The sequence below is a fragment of the Psittacula echo genome (assembly GCF_963264785.1).
Source record: "Psittacula echo genome assembly, chromosome: 5".
Classification (NCBI taxonomy): domain Eukaryota; kingdom Metazoa; phylum Chordata; class Aves; order Psittaciformes; family Psittacidae; genus Psittacula; species Psittacula echo.
Window position 1 is genome coordinate 67,482,529 of NC_137739.1, and position 26,788 is coordinate 67,509,316.

Sequence of the window (26,788 nt, forward strand, 5' to 3'; positions counted from 1 at the left end):
AAAGCGCCAGTCGCCGGCAGGAGGTGGGCGATGGCGGCGGCCCGGGTGTTGCGGGTTGGGTGCAGTTGTCACCGCCGTCTCCTCTCCTCGGCGGTCGGCAGCCGCCCCACGGTGGAGCGCGGGAAGCGGCAGGAGAGCGCGGTAAATCAGGGCGGGACGGTGGGGGCAGCTCCTGTGTCCCGGACCCGGCCTGCCGCCAGGCGGTGCGGAAGGCCTCGAGGTGTCCCAGCCCAGCGGAGCCCTGAGGGAGGAGCAGGGGCCGCCCCGCCGTAGCTCTCAGCGTCGCTGGGCGGGTGCGTCCCGATAACAGCCTCATGTTCCCCGAGGCCTCTCGTCGTTTATGTAATTTCCAACACACCCCGCCCCCCCCCCCCCCCCCCCCCGGTGTTTGTAAATACCGCGCCGGTGGGGCGCCGAGGCGCAAGGGGAGTAAAGTGTTTGTATAAGCGGGAGGCGAGCTACTTGCTTCTAGACCCGGGTGTCCCTAGACCCAGCCTCAAAACTTACACGGTGATGTGTGCGCACAAGGATGCATGAAGAAAACAGCGCTTAAGAGGACTTGCGTACTTGCTAGTTCTTGCCATCAAGGAATTTAACGAAGGGGAAGATCAATAATGCAAAAACGGACACCTCCCCCCCAACAAAACTGTTGATTAAAAGAACCCAGAAGTGTTGAGAAAGAGTCACAGATATCTTCTCTGTAGTGCATTTGTAAATAAAAGTAGATTTTAAATGTGTCTCATTGTTTTCAGTCACGGTAAATGAATGTGCATAATTTCTGAACTCGTCATGGTCACATGTTTTAAGGTTGTGTGGAGCTTTGGAATTTATTTCGCATCAGGATGCTATTTTAAAACTTAGCCAAAGCAGTCATAATGAGTTCTGCTTGTGTTTTCCAGGGCCTGGGTTTCAGCCCCCCCGCGCACTCCCGTAATGACTGGATCGGCCCCCCCGACAAGCACTCCAACCTGCGGCCGGTCATCTTCTACGTGCCCCCTGAGGAGTCGCCCCTGGAGCGGCGGCTGCGGGAGGCGCGGCAGGAGGCGCAGGCCTGCGACCAGCGCTTCTGGGCACGGCACAACCGCGCCTTCTGCCAGGTGAGCGGCACCGCGTGGCTCCCACCTGCTGCCCACCCACAATCGGGGTTGGTGTCTGAGGGGTAGGGTGCTGTTCTGCCTGCGGTTACTGGCTGGTGATTGCTACCGCTTTTAATGCACACAGTGTTTTAGTGGAAATTACTTTTTTGTCATTCATTTCTTTAAACTGATGTACAGTACTGAGGATTCTGTATATTCTGTTGCTGTTTAGTGGCATATAATGGTATTTGCCTTTTTCCTATCTTGCACTTGTATGGAGTTGTAGCCACCCTACATGCAAGACCTGTCTATGACTGGAACAGCTGTTGAAAATTATTCAGAGCTCATTTTGCTCTGTCATAAGTGAGAGAAATTAAGTATAATCACCAAGGATAAATGAGGGAAGTGTCCTGTTTCACTGACAGGGTACCCCAACAAGGCTAAAAGTGGGGATTTCTCAGTCACAATCTGTCTTCTTTCCTGATTGCAGCATTGGTTAGGAGACACTGAATTTTGTGGGGAGAACAGTAATAGTGTGGTAATTCCCCATCATTTGTGATAATCTTTGATCATCATATCTTCCTAAAGTTTGCAAAGGTCTCAGAGTAGTTTAGTTGTAGCTTAGTAGTTTGGTTTTTTTTAATTCTGTATAACTGCTTTTTAAGTTTGATAAGCTTACATACAAATAATTATTCTGCTTTCATCTAAGTAATTCCATATTTTTTAACGTTGCATGTTTTTCTTCATGCTCAAATTCTCAGTTACACAGCACATCTTCATAGTTTGTCTTACAAACTGAAGGTTTGGATCCTGTCAAGCAATACTGAAGCTCAGCCATGGCTTTAATCCACAAATAAGTTGCATATGTTTCAGTAGGAGACTTGCAGGAATTAATTGATGCATGCAAGCAGCAGGATCTAGGTGACAGACTCACTGGATTCAGGCAAATGTTTTGTTGACGTTTACAGTGTAATGAGTATTGCTTATTATTTCAGAGGTTGTTAAGCAGTACACTGCTGTGTGATTAAAAACAATGGTTAATTTCAAGGACTGAGTACCTCAGATTCTAATGTGGAAAAACATGTTTTAGGAAAAAGAAGAATTTATTTATTCACGACTGAAAGCCAAGGGTCTGGAAATGAGAGATGAAACAGGTTGGTGAGATCTTTGTTTGTAGTTTAGGATGCATTCTGAATTCTGCTTAACTTTTAATTTCATTATTATATGCTTTCTGTGTTCTGTCACAAGTAAACCTTGAGGGTAGGACTCAAGTGTTTTCAGAAGCATGATAAAGAGGGAAGGAGCTCCTCAGAGATGTGCATGTGGGGGTCAGATCATCTATTGCAGAGTTCCTCCCTGTGTCCTTCCCACAGCTGGAGGGAATGCACTGAAATCCTAGCCAAGTAATATAATCATGCTGTAGTCTGAGGAGAAAAGGGCCTTTTTCCTTTCACAGTTTCTAAACCAGTGTGCTAGCTGAGCTAAACAAACAGAGAATTTGCCTCAAGTGCATGTTATGGTTGGGTGGATAAATTCACATTCATTGGCTTCAGGTCCATAGTGTGTACAGTGAACACAATATTTTTCCTTAAGGGAGACTAAGACAGCTTCAGAGGAGACAGCAGCTGATATCTGCTTGTCTCTGCCTGATCACAGTTGCTGTAAAATAGTTGCCTCTCTAATTCATTATGTAAAATTGAAAACAGGATGCTTTCATAATAACAGTGAATTGGCCATTGTGGTATGAGGTTGAACGTTTTATTCATAGAATAATGATCTGTTTGAGTTTAGTAAAGCATCTGCTCTGACATTCTGTATATCACAGACCATTATTTTTCTCTTCTGTTTGTATCCTGGTGACCAGTGTGTGGTTGAGATAAAATTTTAATTAAGTTCTGTGTTGCTTCAAAGACTTTTCTTTTATATTGCCATTTCGGGTTTGGTTGGTTGGTTTGTTTTGGGTGTGGTGGTGGGGTTTTTTGTTGTTGTTGTTTTTTTTCATTTTGTTGTTTGTTTTTTTGTTTTTTTTTTTGGGTGGGGATTGTTGGGGTTTTTAATACTATAGAAATCAAAGAAATAATAGTAAGCAGGTACATCCCTTCCGAATAAAATATTGGCTGCACGTGTTGATTAACTTTGTTCTGTAATACAGTTCTATAATACAGGTCTTTGTGTATATAAAAATAAGAGTAATAACAATATATATGAACAGTTGGAACAAGATGTAATTTTTTGTGTAAGTGAAGCTACAATCAATTCTTCTGATACCAGTATGAAGAAACAAATTAACTACAGGTGTTAAGTAGTCAGCCTTCAAATAGTCTTAGAGTAAATTTATCCCAATTTATCCCATAGTATGTTAATATGTAGTAATATATCAGATTTGTAAATAATGACAAATAGGACTGATCAATAATTTACATTTCTATGATCAGTCTCAGGAGCTTCACAAAATAATTGTCTACTATACTGTTAATAAAGCTGACATCTCAGAACATATACTCGTTGGTATAAGTTACTTTGAAATTTATTAACAGCAACAGAAAAAATGTACATCTGAAAATATGTCAGTCACAGCTGGTGTTCTTTCTGTATTTATTGACTTGCTTTGGGGAGAAAATTAAATTACTAAGTGCTCTTACTTGTGCTGTTTAGACTTCAACCCTGCGAGAGATTAATTTTACTCAAAGGTAGACACTAGTTCTATGGATTTTTTCGTAGGGGTCCACTAGTTCCCTAAATAATCTAAGACCTGGTAAACATAATCACTTTCAAAAGTAATAAGGGTTTAAAAGTTACACCAGCTGCAACATGGTAAGTATTTTTAATCTCTTGTGTCCCCTAGACTAATTTTTAAGAAGTTGTAAGATAAAAGTGTATTAAATGACTCAGGCTTACACAGGAAGTTTGTAGGAATAAGGAGTCAGACGTAGATCTCCTGCACCTGAATCCAGTGTTTTAATCCAATGAATTGTCTTGACATTGTTATGCCAAAATTTATTTTCAGGTCAAAAAGCAACACTGAATGCAGAAGAAATGGCTGACTTTTACAAGGACTTTCTAAGTAAAAATTTTAGAAAGCATATGCAGTATAACAGGTATGTAGAAGGTATTTATGTTGACTGTTACACATCACAGCCTTAGTGAAAGGCATAAGATGAAATTTGAACATTTTTTCCATAATTGGTAAAGCTGCACCTGAAACTGTCATCTAGAAAATTAGGTTTTTAAATGCTGTTGTTAGCATTTGTCAGAAATTTGCATTAGCATTTGAGTTCTGCTGCTGCTTAATGTTGATTTAGGGGAGAGATGAATCTCTTATCTGAGATTCAGAGACGTGATCAGGCACTCTTTTCTTTCATGAGTCTTTCCATGCTGTTAACTGAAATGGAAAAATATGCAAATAAAAACCGTGAAATTTCTGTATAACAGATTGTAGTTGACTGTTAAATAAGGACTAGTACATGTGAATAATCTCAAAGGAAAATTGCACTTAGTACTCTTGGGTTTATTCTTTTGCAAGCATATAGAAAAATGAAAGTGATTAGTCTTGAGTTTTTGGTTTCTTGTGTGGCAAAGCATTGCCAAAATGATCTCCTGAACTCATCCTGTGTAGAACCTTACAACTGGGTAAGCCCACATCTACCCTGCCTCTTCACAACATCTACTGCATTGTTTCTGCAGCAGTAGTTGATAAACTGAGTTGGGCATCTGAAATGACTGAAAAATGACTTGCAAACACACACATCCTGCAAGTAGCTGTGCACAGTTGATAGCTAGAAATGAGGAAGGAATGGGAAGCTGGAGGAGAATAGCACTTAGTCCAGTTACACTAGCACTGCCCACTGAATGTGAACCCACAACTTCAGTTTCTTCTCTGTATTGGGTTGAAAGATTTTTGGGCTTAAATGTGTCAAGTGTAACTTGTTTCTTAATGGTGTAATGCTAGTGATAATTCTACCACCACTATAATTGACCTATAATAAATTGTGGTTTAGGATTCTTTGTGTGTATTGTGCATATACCATAACATACTCTATTGTAAGAACAATTTTAATGCAAACCTTGTCTTGCCTATGGGGAGAGAGGGTGGGGGAGGAAAACCTCACCATAACCTAAGCAGCAGCATGAAAAGATGGAAAGTAAAACATTTTTTTTAGTAAGAGGATTATTATTCAAGTTGCTTGTAACTGGTAAGTGAGAAAGCAAATCATTTGTTTTAGAACTGGTCACCAGATACCATTGCTGTAGTGGCCTTGGGATAGTATCCCATTTTTATAGTGAGAGAGATGAGGTTTTGTGCCTACACATGCCCTTCCTTGTTGCTGCCTTGTATAATTGGGTAGTGTCAGCTGCATAATTGTAGTTTCAAAGTGAAACTGCACAGCCCTGAAAGCAGTGAGCTTTTTACAGGCACTCTGATTCTGAGGAGTCATATTTATAAAAATCTGTTTATGCATTCAGCTGTATGTTCTTTTGCAGTGTTGAAAACTGGCTGCTGAAGTGTTGCAACTTCTAAAATTTAGTTAAAATTGAAGCAATGACTGTACATACACACAATGAATATTTAGTTCAGGGTTCTTAGACTGGAAATATGGTCTAGCAAAAGGATATAGGACATCTGAAAGGAGAAAAGAAACAGTTTCAATGTTAGCATATTTTGATTTAACTGACATTTGAGGGGAGAGCTCAGTGCTGCTTGTCAGCACAATTCCGGCTACTATCCTTACCTGAGAGGTTAGTATTTCAGGTTTATGTTAGATCTGTACATGCAAGGTTTCCCACAGAGATCTCAAGAAAAGACCTAAATTCCAGAGTTTAATATTCCCTGCTAGTTCTACAGTAAACATAGAATCATAGAATAGTTAGGGTTGGAAAGGACCTTAAGATCATCTAGTTCCAACCCCCCTGCCATGGGCAGGGACACCTCACACTAAACCATGCCACCCAAGGCCTCATCCAACCTGGCCTTGAACACTGCCAGGGATGGAGCATTCAACAACCTCCCTGGGCAACCCATTCCAGTGCCTCACCACCCTCTCAGTAAAGAATTTCTTCCTTATATCCAATCTAAACTTCCCCTGTTTTAAGTTTGAACCTGTTACCCCTTGTCCTGTCACTACAGTCCCTGATGAAGAGTCCCTCCCCAGCATCCTTGTAGGCCCCCTTCAGATACTGGAAGGCTGCTATGAGGTCTCCACGCAGCCTTCTCTTCTCCAGGCTGAACAGCCCCAATCTATTGCTTCTTGTGGAGCAAGAAATGAGGGAGGGATCCTTATTGGAAACTAGAAAGAAATTGTGATTATTATCTTAGTTCCAAAAAGGGGCTAGAATTTGAAGCAAGTTCTCAGAGGTTAAAAAGGGCTGATATAAACTATCCTGTCTGTATCTTGAATTGGTTCCAGAAGCCATGTGTGCTTTGTAGAAACTATTTAAAGATACAAAGAGTTTGGCGTAAGGCATAACCTTTAAAAGGTATTGCATTAGAAGCATAATGTTTCCTGTACTGGGTTATACAATTACTCTCTGAAGTGTGATTTTTATTTTATTTTTTTCACCCTTGTAGGTAACCAACTATGCCTTTTCCAGCACACATCTTCACACATGCGCTAACAAATCTTACCCATAGTACCGTGCTGGCAGGAAATTCTTCTAGATGGCTTTACTTCTGAAGCATTGCAGATGCTAATTTAAAATACAGTTTGTCATAAAACTGCACATCCCTTAACTGGTTAACAGTTAAGCTTTCAATGGTTGTAGCCCTATAGTCCACATCCATCTATTCATGGCTGTGGATATTCACGTAGACCTTTTCATAGATTATTTTACTCTAATGAGGCACGGGAAGTTCTGCCACAAAGAACTGAAAATGTAGGCCATCACTGATGATCACTTTGTCAGTGCCAAAAGATATTTTAATATAATTGTGTACCTTTCTCCCATTCTTGTTCTATGTGCTGATGATTTTCCTGGCTTTGGAATCCTAGAGATTGGTATAAACGTAACTTTACTATCACATTCCTCATGGGACAAGTAGCACTGGCAAGAGCTCTGAGGTGGCTTCGCTGGAAAAAGAAAAATGTTGGAAATTAATCGTAGCTCCGTGAAGAATGCAACACTAGCTAGGCCTGCTATAAACTTGTCGTTTATAGTGATGTTCATAATCGGAATGACTCGTGATAATTGCTTGAATCTGTTAATTATGTAAATAAAAGTTGCTATTGGTCTTAATTTATAATCACTATGTTGATTTCCTTTATCTGTTATTCCAAGAATATCTATAATATTTTCCAACCAAAATATAGCTATTAAAGTTGTATTATTAAAACTATTAAAGCTGTTCCTTGTTTACTTTAAATGGAATGGATCACAACTGTCACATTTTTACCACAGTCATAGCTCTGAAATAATGTGTGATTTGGTATGCTGGACCTGCACTCAGGTTAGAGAATGATGTCTCCATCTACCTTGTTAGTATATAAAGACAGAAATGCCTCATTTGCAGCAGTTGTCTGTCTGGGGCAGTAGCTATCTGTAAGTAATACAAAGTGGCTGAAGTGACAAGCTAGGATTTTTGAGTATACGTACAATCAATTTAGGATAGTCCTCTTTTCAATGTGATTATTGTCTATTTTTAATAAAAATTTAAGATATGTTTTCATATAAATTACTAATGCAATAGGATCTTCTTAGATAATGTTTTTAATTAAAAGCAATATGACCCCCTTGGACAAGAGTTCCTCTAACCTGTGACTGGTAAAAGTTTTAGTTGCTGAGCAGTGAAACAGATGCATTGCCAGTCACTAAATCCTGCTAGAAAAGGAAGCTGATAGATGGCTGTGTGGAGGAGAACAACATTAGTACTAATATACACTGCTTTCTACTGGTTCTTTTAAAAAATGTGCTATTCTCACCAGTTTCTCAGAGACACTCAAAAGAACTTGCTTGAGGGTGATTTTTCTGACCCCCCAGGTACATAACATCAACCAAAGGAGGCTGGTTTAAGTGAAGTCTTAAAATGTTGTGCCATATATCTCTGATTTAAAGTAAGCTCCATTCCTCGGTATGTTTTCTTTGTTCATTTATACAGTTAAATGATTTTTTTGGATGTAGTACCTACTAAGAGGATTCTGTTGAAAAGAATGTATGCTGTCAGATGAAGCGTGTTTTCCTAAAGCTATGCTGTGGGGGAAGGTTCTGCTTTTGGAAACATCGGCTCCATAACCATTGACCTGGTTTTCGTACTTAAACATGGCATGATTTATTCACAGGCTCTTTCAGCGGGAGCAAAAAGAGCTTTGTCAGTATCGTCTGTAATAATTCCTTTGCAAGATGAAATAAATATTAATGATATAGGAGCACTGTTTCGTACCATCATGCTATCATCATTGGAGCTAAAATGGTCACTGAATTGTGGTTTTAACTGTTGTTTTATCAGTAAATGAAAACAGTTGTTAATAATGATTGCTGAGGTGATAACCAACACTTCTGGGAAAATATTTGTGAATATTATTTACTGCATTGGTAGTGTAAAAGTTTGTATTTATTAAAAAGTTACAAAATGCCATATTTCTTTAGGGAAAATATATTTTGAGGATAGACTACTCTGGGTATGTATCATAATTCTTCAGGGCTTTACAGTAAATTGTATCTTACGGTATGCAAGCTTTGACCACCATGCAAATGTACACTTTAATAACTGGTTCTGTTGTAAAAGAATGATTGGGTAATACAAGAAAATATCCCTGAAAGGCAGAGACCAGAACCCCAGTGGACTGGTGGTTGATAGCCATATGTTCTGACAGTTGGTGTCTAAGATCCCTATGGTAGTTTCACATATGCTTTAAGTGGATAGAGGTCAGTCAAAAGAAGGATTTGCATCTTTTGAGTTGCTCACTGTTAGTAACACAGACATTTTGTATCTGCCTGCTGAGCCAGATCAGGAAAATGTTTCACTACTAGAACTAATCCAAGGAAAAAAGTGTTAGATGTCAGTTGAATTAATCTGCCATGATGCAGATCTGAGTGTTGGTGAGTGGGTGGGGGGAATTCATATGGAAGGTTTGGATTGCACTTCAGTTACTTCACAGTTAAAAACTCTTTTCTGAATGTGTAATTTTAGTGTTGGTCACCCAACACTATACAACTATACAACCAGTATAGTTGGCATGCAATGGATCACACTAGGATTCTGCTCTGAGCTATCTGTAGGTAGAGTTCATGCCTTTATGGCATTGCCTTCATAGAATCATTCAGATTGGAAAAGACCTTTAAGGTCATTAAGTCCAACCATTAACCCAGCACTGCCAAGCCCACCACTGAACCATATCTAGGTGTCTTTTAAATACCTCCAGGGATGGTGACACCACTTCCCTGGGCAGCCTGTTTCTATGCTTGATAACAATTTTGAAGGAATTCTTCCTAATATCCATTCTAAACTTCACCTTGAGGTCATGTCCTCTTGTCTGTCCCTTGATGCTTGGGAGAAGAGACCTACCCCCAGCTTGCTACAGCCTCCCTTCAGGCACTTACAGAGAGTGATGAGCTCTCACCTCAGGTTACTTTTCTCCAGGCTAAACAACCTCAGTTCCCTCAGCTGCTCCTCATAAGACTTGTGCTCTAGAACCTTCACCAGCTTTGTCGCCCTTCTCTGGACACGTTCCAGCACCTCAGTATCTTTCTGGTAGTGGGACCCAAAACTGAACATGGTATTTGAAGTGCAGCCTCACCAGTGCCAAGTACAAGGGAACAGTCACTTCCTGTTCCTGCAGTGCACACTATTTCTGATACAGGCCAGGATGCTATTGGCCTTCATGGCCACGTGGGCACACTGCTGGCTCATACCCTGCAGTCGACATTGTAGGGGTTTTGACCCAAGTGCAGGACCTGGGACTTTGCCTTGTTGAACTTCATCTGACTGGCCTCAGCCTGTCCAGATCCCTCTGCAGAGCCTTCCCATCCTCCAGCAGATCAACACTCCCAGCCAATTTGGTGTCGTCCACAAATTTACTGAGGGTGCACTCGATCCCCTCATCCAGATCATCAAATAAAGATATTAAACAACACAGGCCCTAATACTGAGCCCTGGGAAACACCACTTGTGACTGACTGCCAACTGGATTTAGCTCCATTCACCACCACTCCTTGGGCTTGGCCATCCAGCTGGTTTCTTAGCCAGTGAAGTGTACACCTATCCAAGCCATGAGCAGCCAGTTTTTCCAGGAGAATGCTGTGGGAAATGCTATCAAAGGCTTTACTAAAGTCTAGGTAGACAATACCCACAGCCTTTCCATCATCCACTAGGTGTGTCACCTTGTCACAGGAGATCAGGTGAGTCAAGCAGGACCTGCCTTTCATAAACCCATGCTGACTGGGCCTGATCACCTGCTTGTCCTGTACATGCTACGTGATGATCTGCTCCATAACCTTCCTCAGCACCAAGGTCATGTTGACAGGCCTGTAGTTTCCTGGATCCTCCTTCCAGCCCGTCTTGTAGATGCGCGTCCCATTTGCTAACCTCCAGTCCACTGGAACCTCCACGCTTAGTCAGGGGATAAATAATTGATGCTGATAAATGATGGAAAGTGGCTCAGTGAGCACTTCCACCAGCTCCCTCAGTACCCTTGGGTGGATCCCATCTGGCTCTATACATTTGTGTGTGTGTCTAAGTGGTGTAGCAGGTCACTGACCATTTCCCCTTGGATTATGGGGGCTTCATGCTGCTGCTTTCCGTCCCTGTCTTCCAGGTATGGTCTCACTATTGAAGACTGAAGCAAAGAAGGCAGTAAGTGCCTCAGACTTTTCCTCATCCTTTATCACTATGTTTGCCCTGCATCCAATAGAGGATGGGGATTCTCCTTAGTCCGTCTTTTGTTGGTAACATAGAGACATTTTCTATTGTCTTTTACAGCATAGACAGATGAAGTTCTAGTTGGACTTTGGCACTTCTAACTTTCTCCCTGCATAATCTCAAATCATCCTTGTAGTCCTCCTGAGTTGCCTGCCCCTTCTTCCAAAGGTCATAAACTCTCCCACTATGCCCAAGATGCACTATGCAACCATCCCATCACCCACAAGTCCTTCTCTCTTCACAAACAACAGGTCCAGTGGTGTGCTTTCTCACCAGCTGTCAGGAATTTATCTTCCACACTCTCCAGGAACCTCTTGGGATTGTTTCATCTCCACTATATTGTATTTCCAGCAGACATCTGGTAAGTTGAAGTCCCCCAAGAGAACAAGGGCTAGCAATTGTGAGACTTACCGCAGTTGCTAATAGAACATTTCATCTGCCTCTTCATTCTGGTTGGGTGGTCTGTAACAGACTCCCATCGTGATACCTGCCTTGCTGGCCTTCCCTATGATTCTTACCCAGAAACACTCGACCCTGCTGTCACCATAGTCAAGCTCTAGACAGCCAAACAGTCCCTAACATAGAGGGCTACCCCAATACCTCTCCTTCTTTGCCTATCCCTTGGGTAGTGTACAGCCATCCACTGCGGCACTCCAGTTGTGTGAGTCATCCCACCATGTTTGGGTGATGGCAACTATGTCACAGGTTTCCTGCTGTACAATGGCTTCCAGCTTCTCCTGTTTGTTGCCCATAGGTGTGTGCAGTGGTGTAGATGCACTTCAGTTGGGTTATTGATCCTGCCATGTTTTTGGAGGGATAAGCCCCAATTCTTACATCAACCATTTTCAGGTGCTTCCATGGTTTCTAACACATCAATAACCCTTGTATCTTTGCTGCCACATGGATCTCCCTCCCCTACCTCCACTGAAACAGCAGACCAAAGGACCTCACTAGCACATCATCCCACAAACACTGGCGTGCTGCCTCCAGGCTTATCTCTAGTGAGCCTGGTTGTATCCCTTTCCCCCTTCAAAATCATTAGGATTCTGTATTGAGGGCTGGGTCCCTTCATCTAAAGCTATTTGAAGGAGTCATGTATTTATCTATTGGGTAAGTGTTGAGCTCTGATTTAGAGTAACAAATAAAGCCACTGTGAAAAGATATTACTAAAAGTAATCCATCTGAATTTTTGACTCTCATTACCAAAACCACATACATTTACTGAGATAATTACATTTTCTGAACAGCCAAAAGCCATATCAGTTTTGCAAGTGTTGCATTACTTCATTTTTTTTTCTTGACACGGAGCAATTGTAATAATGCCAGCTGCTTTCAGATATTATTGATCATAAATACTTTATACATCAAAGGAAGAATAAGGAGCTGCCACAGACTACTGAAAATATTTTTTTTATGTATATGAAGGCCTGCTACAATAACTGAGGCTGGTGAAATAGATCGAAGAGTGACTTTTCTGTGTTCATTTTCTGAGTGTGGGAAAAATACAGGTCAGTATTCTTATCATTTAGGTGTTTAGCTAATCCTGTCAGAAGGAACAGCAGTATTTCATCCTTAGTTGTGTCAGCATTTGTCATTTTAATCTGTCTCCTGCACTCAGTAAGTGCATAATAAAGCAACAGTATTCTGGTAATATTAAAATAATTTGATGTGGTTTGTATTGACTTGGGGTGTTTATGTTCTGATAATCTGTGTGGTTTGTTACTATTCACTGATTTTTTTACTGGAGCATTAATTCTGGTAGAATATGAGAGGAGTAAGAGGAAGTATCAAGTGGGGATTGAGAGACCAACTAACAGCTGGATGGAAGTGATAGTAGCATCTTTATATATGATTAATAAAGAACTGTACCTCCTAAAAAAAAATCTCAATTTCATTATGAATATTAAAAGTAATAGTAGCAACTACTGAGAAGATAGCTTGTATGTTTAATTCAATATTCTTAGTGATAAGATTAAAATCTAGTTCAAAACTCAGATTTCTTATTTTGAAGCTGACCTTTCCTGGCCCCATTTTAAGAGGACTGTTCTGCTTGTAATTCTTAGCTGCTGCTATCACTAAGCAAGATTGGTACCCTACAGGGTAATCATATGTAGCCAAACAAGAACTTAATTTACATCCTGCGCAGAGCCCATGGGCCAGTCTTTTGCATAAACACTGGGAGATTGAAATGGTTTTAGGAAATGATAATATATGCTTGGAACTGTAATATGCATGAAAGACATTTCATATTAAAAATTAGAAGTACTGATTGCTGTAAACCAATTCACAGAATAAGAGCCCTGTAATTGAACATTCAGGTTCATTTCTCCAAAAAAAAAAATAGTAAGGGAAACACAACTTACTCTATTTCTTCAATTTATTTCTTACAAAGAGTTTATAAGTACATAGAATATAAGCATCTTGAAATATATACTCTTTTAATATTCGTTATTATATAAATCACTTATTAGTGCCTTAACTTTGCCTTCATTAAGAGATTAAGATTTACCCAAGTACTGTGAGATTTAGTTGACTGATATATTCAAATAGCAGATACTGTGGAAGTGCAAAAGCAGTCCTTATGGCTAGAAATTGTAAAGGCAAAAAATTACACAATCCCATTGTAAGTGTGATCTTATGCAAGAGAAGTATTATTTTATAGTACTACGTGGAGTCAAAACAGTATTAGAAGCCATGTAAATGCTCTGAAGATACGGCCCCTGTTTCACACAGCTGCCTGTGGTTTACTAGATACCCATTTAATTGCATTTCTTATATTTTGCAGGGAAAGGCACAGTGGTTTTCCTTTCTTGTTCATGCAAGTTCTCGCCCTGAGGGGTGGTCCCAGGTGCATTGTGACTGGGGCCTGAGATGTCAGAAAGCAGCAAGAATGACTGTATTCATCTCCTGAGGTGGCCAGGAGGCAATTCACACTCAGCCTAAGCTGGAGTAGCCCTGAAGCTACTTTGATGGGCCATGACTGGGATGAGTTTCTGGCAGCCCCCATGCCAGTCAAGAACTGCTGGCATCGAGCAGTACTCTGTTCACACTGCTGTGTCCAAAGAACCCACCGGTATGATTCAGCTGCAGAACTGGCTGTGATAACTTTCTTCAGCTGAGCCAAAACACATTAACAGGCAAAATGCAGGTTTCAGAATCATAAGAAATTCAGGTTGCTATTCATATCTCATTGTTAAAGAACTTCCTGTTGGCACATTTTACCTGACACAATTTAACTCATTTAATAAATGCCTGGTGGCCAGTGTGTAGCATTGCACTGGCTGTTTCTACAGGGTTCCAGAAAAGTGACAGATTTTAATTTCTAGAATGATTTGAATAATTTGAAGTCTAGATTCTTGAGGGGGGGATGTGTGTGTGTGTGTGTGTGTGCAAACCAGATTCTGTCGTCAAGGCTCTATTACAAGACAAAAATCCACAAATTGCAAATTTCAAAACTTTGATTGCCTGCACTGATTGCTTTCCAAGTGATTTTATTATTCTGGAGTGTCATATATGAAATAGATGGTATGACACAACATAAACATTCTGTAACAAACCAAGTCAAGACAGTTCTGACCTTAGTTGCTATAGAAACTAGTAATACTTAGGTAGAAACACGTATTTGTCCAAAATTGTATGAGACTGGAAGACAAAATGGAAACTAAATTGCAATGAATATGTAATAAAATGTCTTCAGGATTTACCAATCTTCTTGTCACACTTACCAAAATAATACTTTACTTTAAATGTCATGTCTGGAAAACCTCCAGTTTCATCAGGCCTATGACAAATTCCACCATGAAAAAACAGAACGAAATGCTAAGCTGACGTACGAGTAAATAGGCACAGGTGCTAATTTGTGTCAAAGGAGAATTCAAGCTCCCTTCAAAGAAAAAATCAGCTCTTCCATAGGATATTATAGAGCAACTTTAACTGACAAAAGATGCTCAAAACTAATTTATTTGCTATGCTCCTATGCTGCTTCTTCCCTAGTGCTGCTTTTGCTGTTGGGAAAAGAGGCGTCTGTTCAAGGTGACATCTGGAGACATGCAGGGCATGCTTAAGAGTTACCACGGTATCACAGCCGTAAATCTGATTGCCATAGGGCTGACTAAAATAGGCTGCTGCTTGGACAATGTGGCTGAAGAGCTGCTGCTGGACAGAGCATGTTTCCATCTTAGCATCTTCGCATCACAAGGTTTATACTTTCTCTAAAAGCAGCAAAGAAGCTTATTACTTACCATGTTGAGTCTGTAATTTATAGGTATTATCTAACAGCCACTTAGCACTAAATGTCTGAATTTGTATGTAATTAACAATGTTCTTTCAACTTTAAGCTCTATTATATGTTTACATGTTAATTAGAAAAGCAATCTCACCTATTTACAATATGAACTTTGGTTTTGGGCACTACCCAAGAGAGTTCACAGCCAAAAATTCAAAGAAAAAGGAGATAAGTGAAATTAATGAGAACGCCGGTAACACAGCATTCCAGCTTCCTTTGGCTGCAAAATAAGTGGGATGGGAAATGACAAACGTGTGAACCTTCCTTTAAAGATATTTAGAGCGCTTTCTGCATCAGTGTATGATAAACCTGGCAATAACATTTTACAGTTCTGTAGTTAATTATAAGGATATAGAGCATGTTAAATTGCTGCTACAACAGAACCATTTACTGGGTAGATTTCTGGTCAGTGTTATACATTGATGAAGGAAGATAACTGTTATTCATCAGCCTATTCTGTGTGAGTCATGGCAGTTTTCAGACATATGGTGATGGTGTACTTTGTGGCCCTTCAGCATGTAATAACAAGTATAACACTGTGTAGGCAGTACATTTCACTTTCATGGCTAATTTATATATATCAGCTGTTCCCAGCTTTCTCCTAGTGTTTATTGAGGCATGTTTCAGTTCCTGTTTACAGTTACATTATTTTCCATACATAGGGTTTTGTAAACTATGTAAAACTGCAATCTATATATCTTTGAAACAATTTCAATGTACTTCAGCTTTCATTAAAACATTAATTATTATTTTAAATATGAAGGAATAATCTTATGTTAAAATACATAGATTCAAAATCTAAAGTAGTGCATAATGGCATGTTTCAGCAATTCCTCAGAACCTCACCAGGAGACTTGTTAACTGATGTGACAGAGTGAACTGCTCCCTCCATGTAATCAAAACACCTCAGACAATCCAGGTGTTTTAGGTGACACTGGTGTGTTGAAAACCATGGAGGCATGGATTTTTTTCCTTGAAAGAAATTACTACAAGTCCTGATTTCCGTGAATTTTACTATGCCCCGCTCGCCACCAAAGTCAAAGGTCAAGGAGTCCTGCTTTAAATTTCTGTCCTCTGAAGCAAAAAATTCTGTAGCCTCAGAATATCTGTGATGATATACATACTGATGAGATAGCTGCCTTCTTAGCCAGTTCCTGCATAAATTACGAGTCACCTAAATTGAGTCTAGCCTTTTTGGCACAAGAAAAGCCTTCAGAACATGATGTGATACAGCAGTATCTGCCAAACCTGACAAATTGATAGCATCCCTTCCCTGGTTTTGGGGGTTGTTTTAGGCGTTTTGGGGTTGTTTTTTGTTGTTGTTGTTTGTTTTTATATCCTGGTCTCTAAAACACCTATACACAGATGTATGAGGAATTCCTTTCTTCAGAAATCACCACCTACAAGGCTAGTCTCTAAGACCTCCTTTCACATTCCCTAATATAGCGGGTGTACAAATGGGTTATGGATTAGGTTACAGATGGATCCTGTGGAGATCCTGGGCAGAACTATCCCATGGAAGCCAGGTCCTTGTGGTTGTCTAAATCACACAAGGAGCAGGGAATATTATGGGACTGGGAAGGCACAAAGATGATTTAAAACCATTCTTCCAAACCCTTCTCATCTGAGATATCAGACTCTGTTCTGGACCTTTTGGAGGATGTCTACAGATTGAGGTCTTCAAGAATATTTGCTCTCAGGTAACTGACAGACAAGTCTGTTGAGATACAAAACACCATCCGTCCTGTAGGAGTCAATTATGCAATGATGGCACTAATGTTTTAAGTCTAAGATGTGAAGGCAGCAATGTACACATCTTGCTTTCTTCACTGTTGTTACGAGGATACAGAAGTGAAGAGTGTGTCCATGGCATGTCTGTGCACTTCATACTTTAAATGGGATTTCTCTATTGAACTGGCAAGAAAATGTTTCATTAAAGCAGATAAAAAAAAAAGATAGAAATACAACAGAAGAGATGGGAATTACAACATTTGAAAATAAGGCATAAACTTCACAGTACCTACTTGCTGTGGGAAGAGGGAGGCAGCAAGGAGAGAGAATTCATATCCAAGCCCCTCTGAGTAAGATCATCTTTTCTTATCCTGCATCTGCTCTATTTCCCAGAAAACAGGATGAGGAATGAAATATCTAGCACAGGCAGTTCTGTTTCCTATTGATTTCTAGAGTGACTCTGCCCTTTTCAGCCCCACATACGCTATACCATCCATCTAGCCACAGGCACACCCACAGAAGCCATTTTCTGTAAAGACATAATTGCTCATTGGCACAGAAACTACAGAAACAATTGTCATACAGCAGAAACATTTCCATTTCCCTTTGCCTTGGGGCAAACTGTATTACCAGCAATTCCCCAGCCCAGTGCAGCTGAGTACTGCGTTGGTTTGAATACCCTCTTAACCAAGGTAAAGAAAGACCTTTTATTTTCCAACAATGAAAAGCAGATGTAAAATGGCCTCCCATAAAAAATGAGAAGTTCCAATCAACCTTGGATGCCAAGTGAATTTGCCGTAATTCCATATGGAGTGTTAATTGAGAAGGAGAGAAAAGCATTTAACAGAAGACCTGAAAGGGGGTAAGGGTTTGGCAATTACTGTGGCATGTGCAGAAAAGGAATACATCAAGTGAAAGAAGGCTACAATCAGACTTAAGAACAATAATTTTCAATAGTGACCATGGCACAAACAATTGCTGCACATTAGCTTCAAGAAAGATGAACGCAATGAGAGCAGAGAAGGGCAAGTTGAATTATCAGGGAGATAGAGAATCTCTCTTAAAGAGATTAAGAGTTCAGTTTGTTTAACCAAGCAAATTGGTGGTCAGGAGGGGAGAAAGGAGTGCAGAATCTCGTAGACAGGTGAGTGGAGAAAGGACCAGCTAAGAGGGTTAGCCAGGGAAGAATCTTCTTTCTCTACAATAATTTAATCACACATATGAAAGAGAAGTGTTACATTTGAGGATTTCATTAGAAATGCAACCATATAGAGAAATGGGGCCAATCACTTGCAAAGGAAAATAGCTAGAAAGGAAAGATACAATTTGTCACAGCATCTGTATGTACATATTACCCTTGAGACTCAACACTGGAGGAGTGAGGTTCTTGGGCAGGAAGGGCAGGATGCCTGCTTGGTTTTCAATAGAGTTTGATAATTACATTTTGGAAAAGACCAGGTGAGGTAGTTGTCTGTAATACCTTTTAGACTTCTGAGACTTACTTCTCTTTCATCAGTAGGTGCAAATTTCCACTTGGAAAAGATCACGTACAGGCACATACTGACATTAGCATTTCTTCTGATTAGCATATGCACGGGCTTTAATAAAAGGCAGCATCTGAAAAATCACAAGTTCCTTCTTTTATAAATGTATGTAGGAATCTTAGTGGTAATAAAGAGCATACATCTATATGTCCATGAGGAAGCACCAGTTTCCCTGGTGCCGAGACAAGTTTATGTCTCAGTCTGTGCCTTTGCCTAATGTTTGTTGGAAAACCAAATGCCTTTCTTATGCTTTCAAAGATTCCCTTCTCAAAAAAAAGAAAAATCTCATAGTGGTTAATAAAATTATCCCAGATTTACACTGATGTGTGACTGAAATTAAAATCATAGCCCTCACAGGTTTTTGGTTTTTTTTAGGGAAAAAGCACTTTTGATAATGAAACTCTGGAGAATTTAATGAGAAAATGATAGCTATAAGTCTCCTTTGCATGGAAAAAGCACTACAATGCCTACCAAGATTATCAAGGTAAGAGTCTCACCCTATCTAATTGCAAGTAATCTGGCAGCAAAGCTAGCAAATCTCCATAAAGGAATGCTGACAAACCATACAGTAACAAAGAGCTGGTGGTCAAAGAACGAGAAGGGGATAATGTAAGTAAGTAAGTAATAAAGCAGGCACTTAGAAATCAGTAGAGGTGATCCTTTTGTTTTCTGCCTTTAGCCAAATGTTCTAGAGTTTGAACACAGATTATCAAAGATTTTGGTTTGGAAGAGTGTGTTTGTTGTGTTTGTGGGAGAAACTTTCTTTCTTGTCAATACCAGGCCAATAGAAAGGTAAAGAAAGGGAGCACATTCATATTCGGGAAGTAAAGATATGGGATGGTAAATAGAAGTACTGTATCACACATTGAATGTTCCTACTCTAGTTGTGGCCAAGACTGTGATATTTGAGCAACAGAGTTTTCTATTTCCTCTGAAGAATACACTTCTGCAATGGTTCAGTGACTGAAGTAGGTGAATACAGAAAAAAAAGTAACTTCCTGTGATTCATATGCAATTATTAATAATTCTCATAACCTTGAATGAGCAACTGAAACCCCAAGAGAGAATAAACTCACTAAAAAGTGAGTATAGAGGAGCATAAACAACGCACTATCTTTCTTCATGTCTAAGCACTGTAAGTCATGCAAACTGAATATGGAGAAGGGTCTTTCCAAACTAGAAAGGTGCTCGTAGTCAACTCCCAGCTGACTACAGAGCATGAAAGCAAGTCAGGAAGAAGTCAATCTTTTAATGAAATTGTAAGTATGGCAGCTGTAAAGAAGAAACAGAAATTGCTGGTTGAGCATAGTAAGGATGTATTGCTATAAACAATCCCTCACAGAAGGGGGAACTTCTTGAATGCAGGGAGTAAATATACAGCCCTAATAATCATCATATGCTCTCTTCTGCAACCCCTTCACCTGTTGGGAATTTCGATACTTAAAAGCAGGATCTTGGAAAATACCAACAGTGTCTGTAAATACATACTGCAAGGAGTTTGTCAAAGACTGCAATTATTAGCTCATTGGCCATTTACCTACTTTGAAGGTAACAGTGAAAATTGGGATATATAAATAGCCATGTAGTTGAAATGGTCAACTATTTTTCAGTATGTTCACATTAATATTGACATGCAAATTCTCTAATAGTTTGTAGCTTTCAGGTGGTTACTTTAACTGTATCACCTGAGGTTTGTAAGTCTGTTTTTTTATAACAGAACTGTTTCAAAGCTAAGTGAACAGGCTTCTTACACCTTTCAGTCAATATCTTTTGGGCTTTAATAGTACCATAGCTCTGTAATAGCTGAGAGGTGAAAAGAATTCCACTTAGCAAAATGCTACTATCCAGCGCTGAGCATCCTGCTCGTTTAAAGGGAGTAACAAAAATTAACTAATGAAATGGCCTGTTGAGAGTTGAATTAACACTGCATGTTTTATTTCTTTGTTATTTCTCTGTGGGTAGAAAACAGCAGGGAAAAGCATACTGGCTTTCATTTGTTGCAGTTTCCTAGAAATCCTTGTGACTCTGAAAAAGGAGAATTCACTTGCATGTGAATAAAGCTTATTGACTTAGGAAGCAGAATCGCAATCAGGGTTGTTTTTTTTTACTTAGAACTTCAATGCCATGCCCAGCTGTTCAGGCATCTTGACTACGACAGTGAGTAAAGGCAAGCGAAAATACAGTCCTTTTACTCTGAAGTGCCTGAATTCCCCGACACCAAGGTCACTCTGCATCCAGTAATTGCACATATGCACAAGGGCATTAGGCTAAAATTGTGCCTGAAACCATGTACCTGACACTTCTAACTCTTGAGCACTGATTTTTATGTTTCCTCTTTTCCATAAAGGACATTCTTGTAGAAAATACAAACTGAAAGCATATGCAACTGTCAAGTGATCATGATGAAAAGCCAGCAAGGTTGCTGAATCTGGCCTTTCAATAGTTATTATTGCCAGGATGCTTTTAGACAGCACTTCAGCAGCAGTTGAAATTATTCCAATGTAGTGCTTTATTGTAGCCCATATTTATAAAATGAAGTCATAGATTTTACAGACTGTAGCACTAGATTTAAAAAACTTGTCTCTTTTGGAGGAAAGATCCTCTAAGACAGAAGGATAATTTTTTTAATAACAATGTTAAAATAAAACTACCCACACTTCTTAAATGAAGTGAGCCTGAATTTCTTCACAGAGGCTTGCTGTATTTGTGGATGTCAGTTAAACTGAATCAATTTGTTGCATGTGTATCTCACACTGTGGCACATCAAAAACTCAAGAGCTTTGTGCTGCGTAAGTTGAACTGTTCCCTTTTTTCTCACCCATTGTGAATTACAAACCTCCTTCCCTCTTCCGGGAGAGAAGGGAGATGGGTATATTGAAAATAAATAATCCATCATTGTAAGTAATGTGTTTGGGGGTTTTAATACCCACCCTGATGTCTCCAGAAAGCCATGGTGAGCTTGTTGGTGGCAGACAAAGAATATTCTACAGACAACATGTCTAGATCATTTAATCCTAAAAGCAGGGCACGTAGCATAACTAGTTCCCTAAAAGAAGATGGAAATGTGGACAGTAAGTAGTTTTTACTGCTAGATGAACTTGGATAATTCTTATGTAGATGAGACAGGAAAAACAAGATCCAAGTGGAGAGGAAGTTCTGATATTTCAGGTAGGCAGAAGCTTGAGGAAGAAGCAGGCTCACCAAGCCTCTTCTGTGTCTGATCTTCTGCTGTGGGCCATAAACACAGGGGAGTGATACTGCACTTTAGTTCCATGAGGTAATCAACCTTCCTGGGGGAGAGAGCTCACAGCGTGTGCTGCTGCTTATGTGGGAAGTGGACAGCATGCATATACTCGATTAGCCAGCGTATTATGCATCAGGGTCAGAGCTGGAGCAGCTGCTTTGTTCAGCGATGCTCTGATCCCTTGGGTAAGCAGCTAATTGCAGGAAATCTTTTAAGGCAAGTGTGTGATAGAAAGAATGCAATCAATATTGTTTATTCAAAAGACAGGAGTGGTTCCTTTGAATCAGTTCTCTTCTATAATTATGTAATTAGGGCATGTTCTGTTTTTAATTAAATGCCTTGCAAATTCATGAAAATACTCTGAACCTGTGGACCAACTGGCATGACTAACTTTTAAAATGTAGTTTGTATAAAGGAATGTGCTTCAATCTTTTTCCCCCCTTTCATATTACTGTGCAAACGTGTTTCACATTATTATACATAGACTGTATTGACTATCAACACTAAAATATTATCTTAAACTAATAATACAAAATTGCCAGAGAAATGTTTTAAATGGAGATGAAGAACACAAGAAGCTGTAGCTCTGAAATGATAGTATCACAATTATTTTTTGTTGGACAGCTTGACCTGTGTAAGATACCAGTGAGTAGTATTCAGCAAGTGTATTTCATTTCCCTCAGCTCTTCAAATCCAACACTGACTCTGTATTTGCAGTCTGCAGACAATTCATGTTCCCCCAACTTTGTTTTGTTTCTTGCGGGCTTCTGTGAATCTTCCTGTTCTTCTGCCTCTTTGACAACAGCATTAGCTTTGATTCCTCTTCCAACTTCCTGCTTCTCTTTAGGAGCCTTGCTTTCTTCCCTGAGTCTTGTTCTCTCAGCTGCATTTTGTAGACTTGCTCAGTGTTGTACGTGAGGACAAACAGATGTAAGCTCTGCTTTCCTTGCGTATTTTAGAAATTGCCATTTAGGTGAGGCTGCCTGTTCTGATTTACCATAATACCTCCATGTCTCCATTAACTTATGACTGTTATTAATAACTCTTCCATAGTTAAGCTGTCACTGCTCCGTAATGATTTCCAATGTACATTTTATGCTTTGCTATACTTGGTTTTCTCATCACAGATGCCAACCCCTTCCATCTTTAATTCCTGCACTTAACTTCTATCTAGCAGAACATAAAGCAACGTGAAGAAAATACTGTGGTGGTTCCTTTCTCTCTAGGGACAGTGGGAATGAAATTGGAGGCTGTATGGTTCTTGTGACAAGTGTCACAAAGTCCTTATGGAAGTTTAACTTCTTATGTGTACACCTGTGGAAGACTAGGGATCTTCCAGTTGATTCAGTGTAGAACAAACACGATGGCTTCGAAATACATTAGCAGCACATAATTAGCCCTCAGGGGCTTTCACTACGGAATTAGCACTTCAGCCTGTTTCCCTGTGTGAGCTGGCTGCACGCAGTGGAGTGCATTTCATGCCCATCTTCATGTCCATTGTCCCAGCGGTGTCCAACCGAGACAGGCACATCACCTTTACAAGTCTTGCTTGCTGTCACCCCGCTTTACAGAAGCAAACCGCTTAACTGCTTTCCGGGACCCTGAGACCACACCACACAAAAAGCACCTGCGGCGGTTCCCCGCGCCGGAGCAAGACCACCTCGGCGGCAGCAGAGGGTGCGCTGACGCAAAGCCGCGTTCGCTCGCCACTCACACCCGCGTCAGGCAGACAAGGCCTCAGCACGGTTGAGCACGTCCCCCGCCCGTGGGGCCTCGCACCTGAACCCATGAAGGCCCCCTCCAGCATCCCCCTCCCCGGGGACAGCCCCGCGGTACCCGGCAGGGCCGGGCCCATGCCGCGCTGAGGAGAGAGAGCGAGTAATGGAAAGGAAGGGAGAGCCATCCCGGACGGGAGTGGGGGGTGGTAGTGCGCTCTCTCCCTACCCGCGCACCCCCGCCCATCCGGGGTGGGTGACGTTATGGATCGGGGGGGCGGTGGGAAAGAAGGGCACGCAGGGGCTTGTGGGAGAAGAAAGGGGCCGCCATGTTGGGCGGGGCGGTGCGGTGGGCGGGAGCGCGGGGCGGGCGCAGGGGCGGTGGCGGCAGCGGCAGCCCGGGCGGTGGCGGCTGTCTGCAGCTGTCAGCGCCCGCTTTTCCGGACCGCGGTGTTCGCCGACCACCGCGGCTGCCGCGCTGGGCCAGGACGCGCCTGTCAGCACCTCGGGGCAGGCACTGAGGGCGCCGCGGTGCTGACCCGCTTCCTTCCCTCCCTCTCCTGGGTCCTTTTCCCCTCCCGCCCCCCCCCCCCCAAAAAAAAAAAACCCTTTTCCTTCCTCCCTTCTGCCCGCCCATCGCTGACATCCTTCTCCGGTCGTCGTTGTCGTCGTACCCCCCCCGCCTCTCGGGCTGTGCGGCCCCGCCGCCTCTGCGAGCGCTACGCACATCGCCCGAGCCTGCAGCACTGAGCGGTGAGCGAGGGGAGCTGCCCGCGCCCAGGACGGCACTGGAGGGGTTTGGCGGGGGGGTGCGGGGAGACACGGGGGGAAGATATTAAATCTTTTTGCCTTTTTATCTGCCGTTACGCACACAACAAAAGGCTGCGCGGGCCGGCGGGTCCCCGCAGCGCTGCTGACAGCCAGCTCTTCCCTGCGCGGACACGGGAGGGTGCTTGGGCGGTGGGGGCGAGGCTGTTTTCCTGTGTTCCGTGTGAAGCTCTGTCAGTTGCACCCGCCGCTCGGCTGCGGGAAGGAGGAACCTTTCCGCGGGGATGGAGATCGCCCTGCCTTTGTCCCCTGCTCCTCTCCTGGCTCCCGGCGGTGCTGCGGCTGGGGCCGGGCGCCGCCCTGGGAGGGACCCGGGGCAAAGGCGGGGGGCGCCGGCCTCGCCCTCCCCCTCAGCCCCGTCCAGGCCAACCCCTTACGGTGGGGCTTGCGGAGCTTGGCTTTTATTGCGCAGGTTTAGCTTAGGTGATTTGTTCTGTTGCTAAGTCAGAAATGGTAAAAGAGGAGGCGAGGACAGCACTTTCTTGGGTTTTGTAACTGGGGACCGGATTTATAGGTTGTAGGTCACCTGCTATGCTGTAGTCGGAGGCGATTTGTAGCCTTAAGTCTTGGCAAGATTTCTGCATTTATAAGATAAGACAAGCAATGATTAGGAACAGGTTATTCTAGCAAAAATACGTAACTGACTTAACTAGTAACTGTATCTCTAGGGCAGTGATTAATTAGACACTTTAAAATCTTACTCAGTCTATCTTCATGTTTCTTATATTTTTGGGTAAGAAGATGCCAGGTTTGTAGATCTGCATAGCACTTGTCTGTAATCACAAGAAGGAACTTCTTGACTCCTTATTGAATTCTGTGTTCTAAGCATATCGAAACATTTTCATGACCAAAGCGGCATCACCTAGTGTAATGCCATCGTCTGGCTTTTTAAAGGCTACTAAATCAATGATGGTGCTCTTACGCTGTTTTTATTCCCCCTGTTAATGATTTCCATTAGTGTATATGATTTAAGTGTAGTAGCAGTACTCAGGTACTGCTCATTGAATCAGAATACAGAACTGGCACATAAAAGCAGCTAGAAAAAGGTTTGTTTTCATAGTTTGCTATAGCAAAATGGTGAGGAAATGTCATTCATGATACCTTCACAGTTGTACATAAAAATACATAAAATGAAAGTGTAATTTTAGCATTCTTGCAATTGGCAGGAGGTTTGGTAACAGTTACTCTAAGAAGTAATTGCCTCTTTCACTTCCACTTTTGTATTTGCACATCAGTTAAATAGGAAACTTATGCCCAAAGGGTATGCATTGAAAGCTAAAAAGGAACCTTCGAGATTTTAATTAAAAAAAAATCCCAACAAACCAACAGCACAAACAACTAAACAAACCCCAAGAAAATTAAACCTCATCTTTTTTAATGCACAGTTTTCAGACTTTGTTGGGAAATAGCTTTATTTTAATTGATTATGAATTCCAAAGCTTCAGCGAAACATGATAGAGGATATTATAACCCTGGAATTATAGATACAATTGAAAGTAACACATTCAGCATTTACTGGCAGCAGAAAGAAAGCTGATCCAGGTGATTCTGAGCAGAAGACCTTGTATTTTGTAAGTCACACGATTATTTTTGTGAACACATGGTTTAAGAGTACCTTTCTGTGAAATTACAACAGGTACGGAGAATTCTGGCAGTTCCATTTAGATATGCATTTTATGTAATGCAGAACCATGTGGGTAAATGCACACAATTTAAATTGTTACTTCCTGAAACTCGCACAACAATGCAGAATCACTTCTGCATCATATTGCAGTTAAAGTTTGGCAACCTTTATGTTTCTGAAGGACCATGGTGGAACTGGACAATTCCACTAATCAGAAATTCTAACAGCAATTTGAGCTTAGATTCCCTTCACTTCCTAATCAAAGAAAATATGCTGTCATATGTAATCAAAAAAGAGAATAAAGTTACCCCCAGAACATTCCATGAAACAGTCTCATTTACTGTTTGTCAAATTTCTATAGTATGCTAACAGTGCCTTATTAGTGGAAACTGGTTTTTAAAAAGATCTGTTTTTGACAAATGAGGAATTGCATGTAAAATCAGTGATTAAATTTGCAGGAGTCTAGAATATCATCTTCTGAATGTTTTTGATTGGACATAAAATACTGTGGACATGCAATAATACTGTACAGACGCTTAAGCTTATAAGAGCGATAGCTGCTTCCTCTGTTTTTGAAGAACTTGCCGTGTCAGAAAATCCTCACTTGTGTGCTACCCTGATACAGTATACTCTGATTATCTATATATGTGTCTCTGTGTATACATGCATGCCCACATATGTCTCTGATTTAATTGGGAGTTTGGGGAAATACTGTAGCCTCATATTCAGTTCTGAGTCTATTTAATGCAGCTTTTATTTCTCTTGAGAGCTAGGCTTGTGCAGTTACTCTTTCATCTCTTCCTCTGGCTTCTCTGGCAGACGTGCAGTTGGATTTATTCTGCGATTAATAGCATCTCTTCAGCTGCATACTCACGATTATTTTAAAATTTC

The 26,788-nt window shown here is 41.2% G+C and overlaps 2 protein-coding genes across 11 annotated transcripts in view; both read left to right on the forward strand.

The window, feature by feature from the left end:
• The first annotated feature begins 7 nt into the window (after positions 1-7).
• On the forward strand, positions 8-18,907 carry COA8 (cytochrome c oxidase assembly factor 8). 6 transcript variants are annotated; one of them, XR_013956919.1, is made up of 7 exons: positions 8-141; positions 900-1,097; positions 2,167-2,230; positions 4,084-4,174; positions 11,178-11,287; positions 13,712-13,999; positions 18,862-18,907. XR_013956919.1 is itself a non-coding variant. In XM_080618645.1 (6 exons), the coding sequence occupies exons 1-6, from the start codon at positions 31-33 to the stop codon at positions 13,759-13,761; spliced, it is 624 nt and encodes a 207-aa protein (XP_080474771.1). In that variant the 5' UTR covers positions 8-30; the 3' UTR covers positions 13,762-14,292. The 6 variants fall into 6 exon arrangements, 4 of the variants coding, with proteins under 4 accessions (XP_080474771.1, XP_080474768.1, XP_080474770.1 ...); XR_013956920.1 differs by lacking the exons at positions 11,178-11,287; positions 13,712-13,999; positions 18,862-18,907 and adding exons at positions 8,049-8,139; positions 10,823-10,843; XM_080618645.1 differs by lacking the exon at positions 18,862-18,907 and having other exon boundaries at positions 13,712-14,292.
• Positions 18,908-23,812: 4,905 nt separating this feature from the next.
• KLC1 (kinesin light chain 1) overlaps positions 23,813-26,788 on the forward strand; it is a 54,608-nt gene continuing 51,632 nt past the window's right edge. For all 5 annotated transcript variants that reach the window (XM_080618630.1, XM_080618632.1, XM_080618631.1 and 2 more), the window contains exon 1: positions 23,813-24,198. The gene's annotated coding sequence lies outside the window, so the exon portion shown is untranslated. The remainder of the gene's footprint in view (positions 24,199-26,788) is intronic.

Excerpts from the sequence above, each read along its gene's own strand:
- COA8 (XM_080618645.1), top strand. The coding sequence starts at position 31 with ATGGCGGCGGCCCGGGTGTTGCGGGTTGGGTGCAGTTGTCACCGCCGT. Across the intron at positions 142-899 it reads GGAAGCGGCAGGAGAGCGCG|GGCCTGGGTTTCAGCCCCCC; the intron begins GTAAATCAGGGC and ends TGTGTTTTCCAG. Across the intron at positions 1,098-2,166 it reads ACAACCGCGCCTTCTGCCAG|GAAAAAGAAGAATTTATTTA; the intron begins GTGAGCGGCACC and ends AACATGTTTTAG.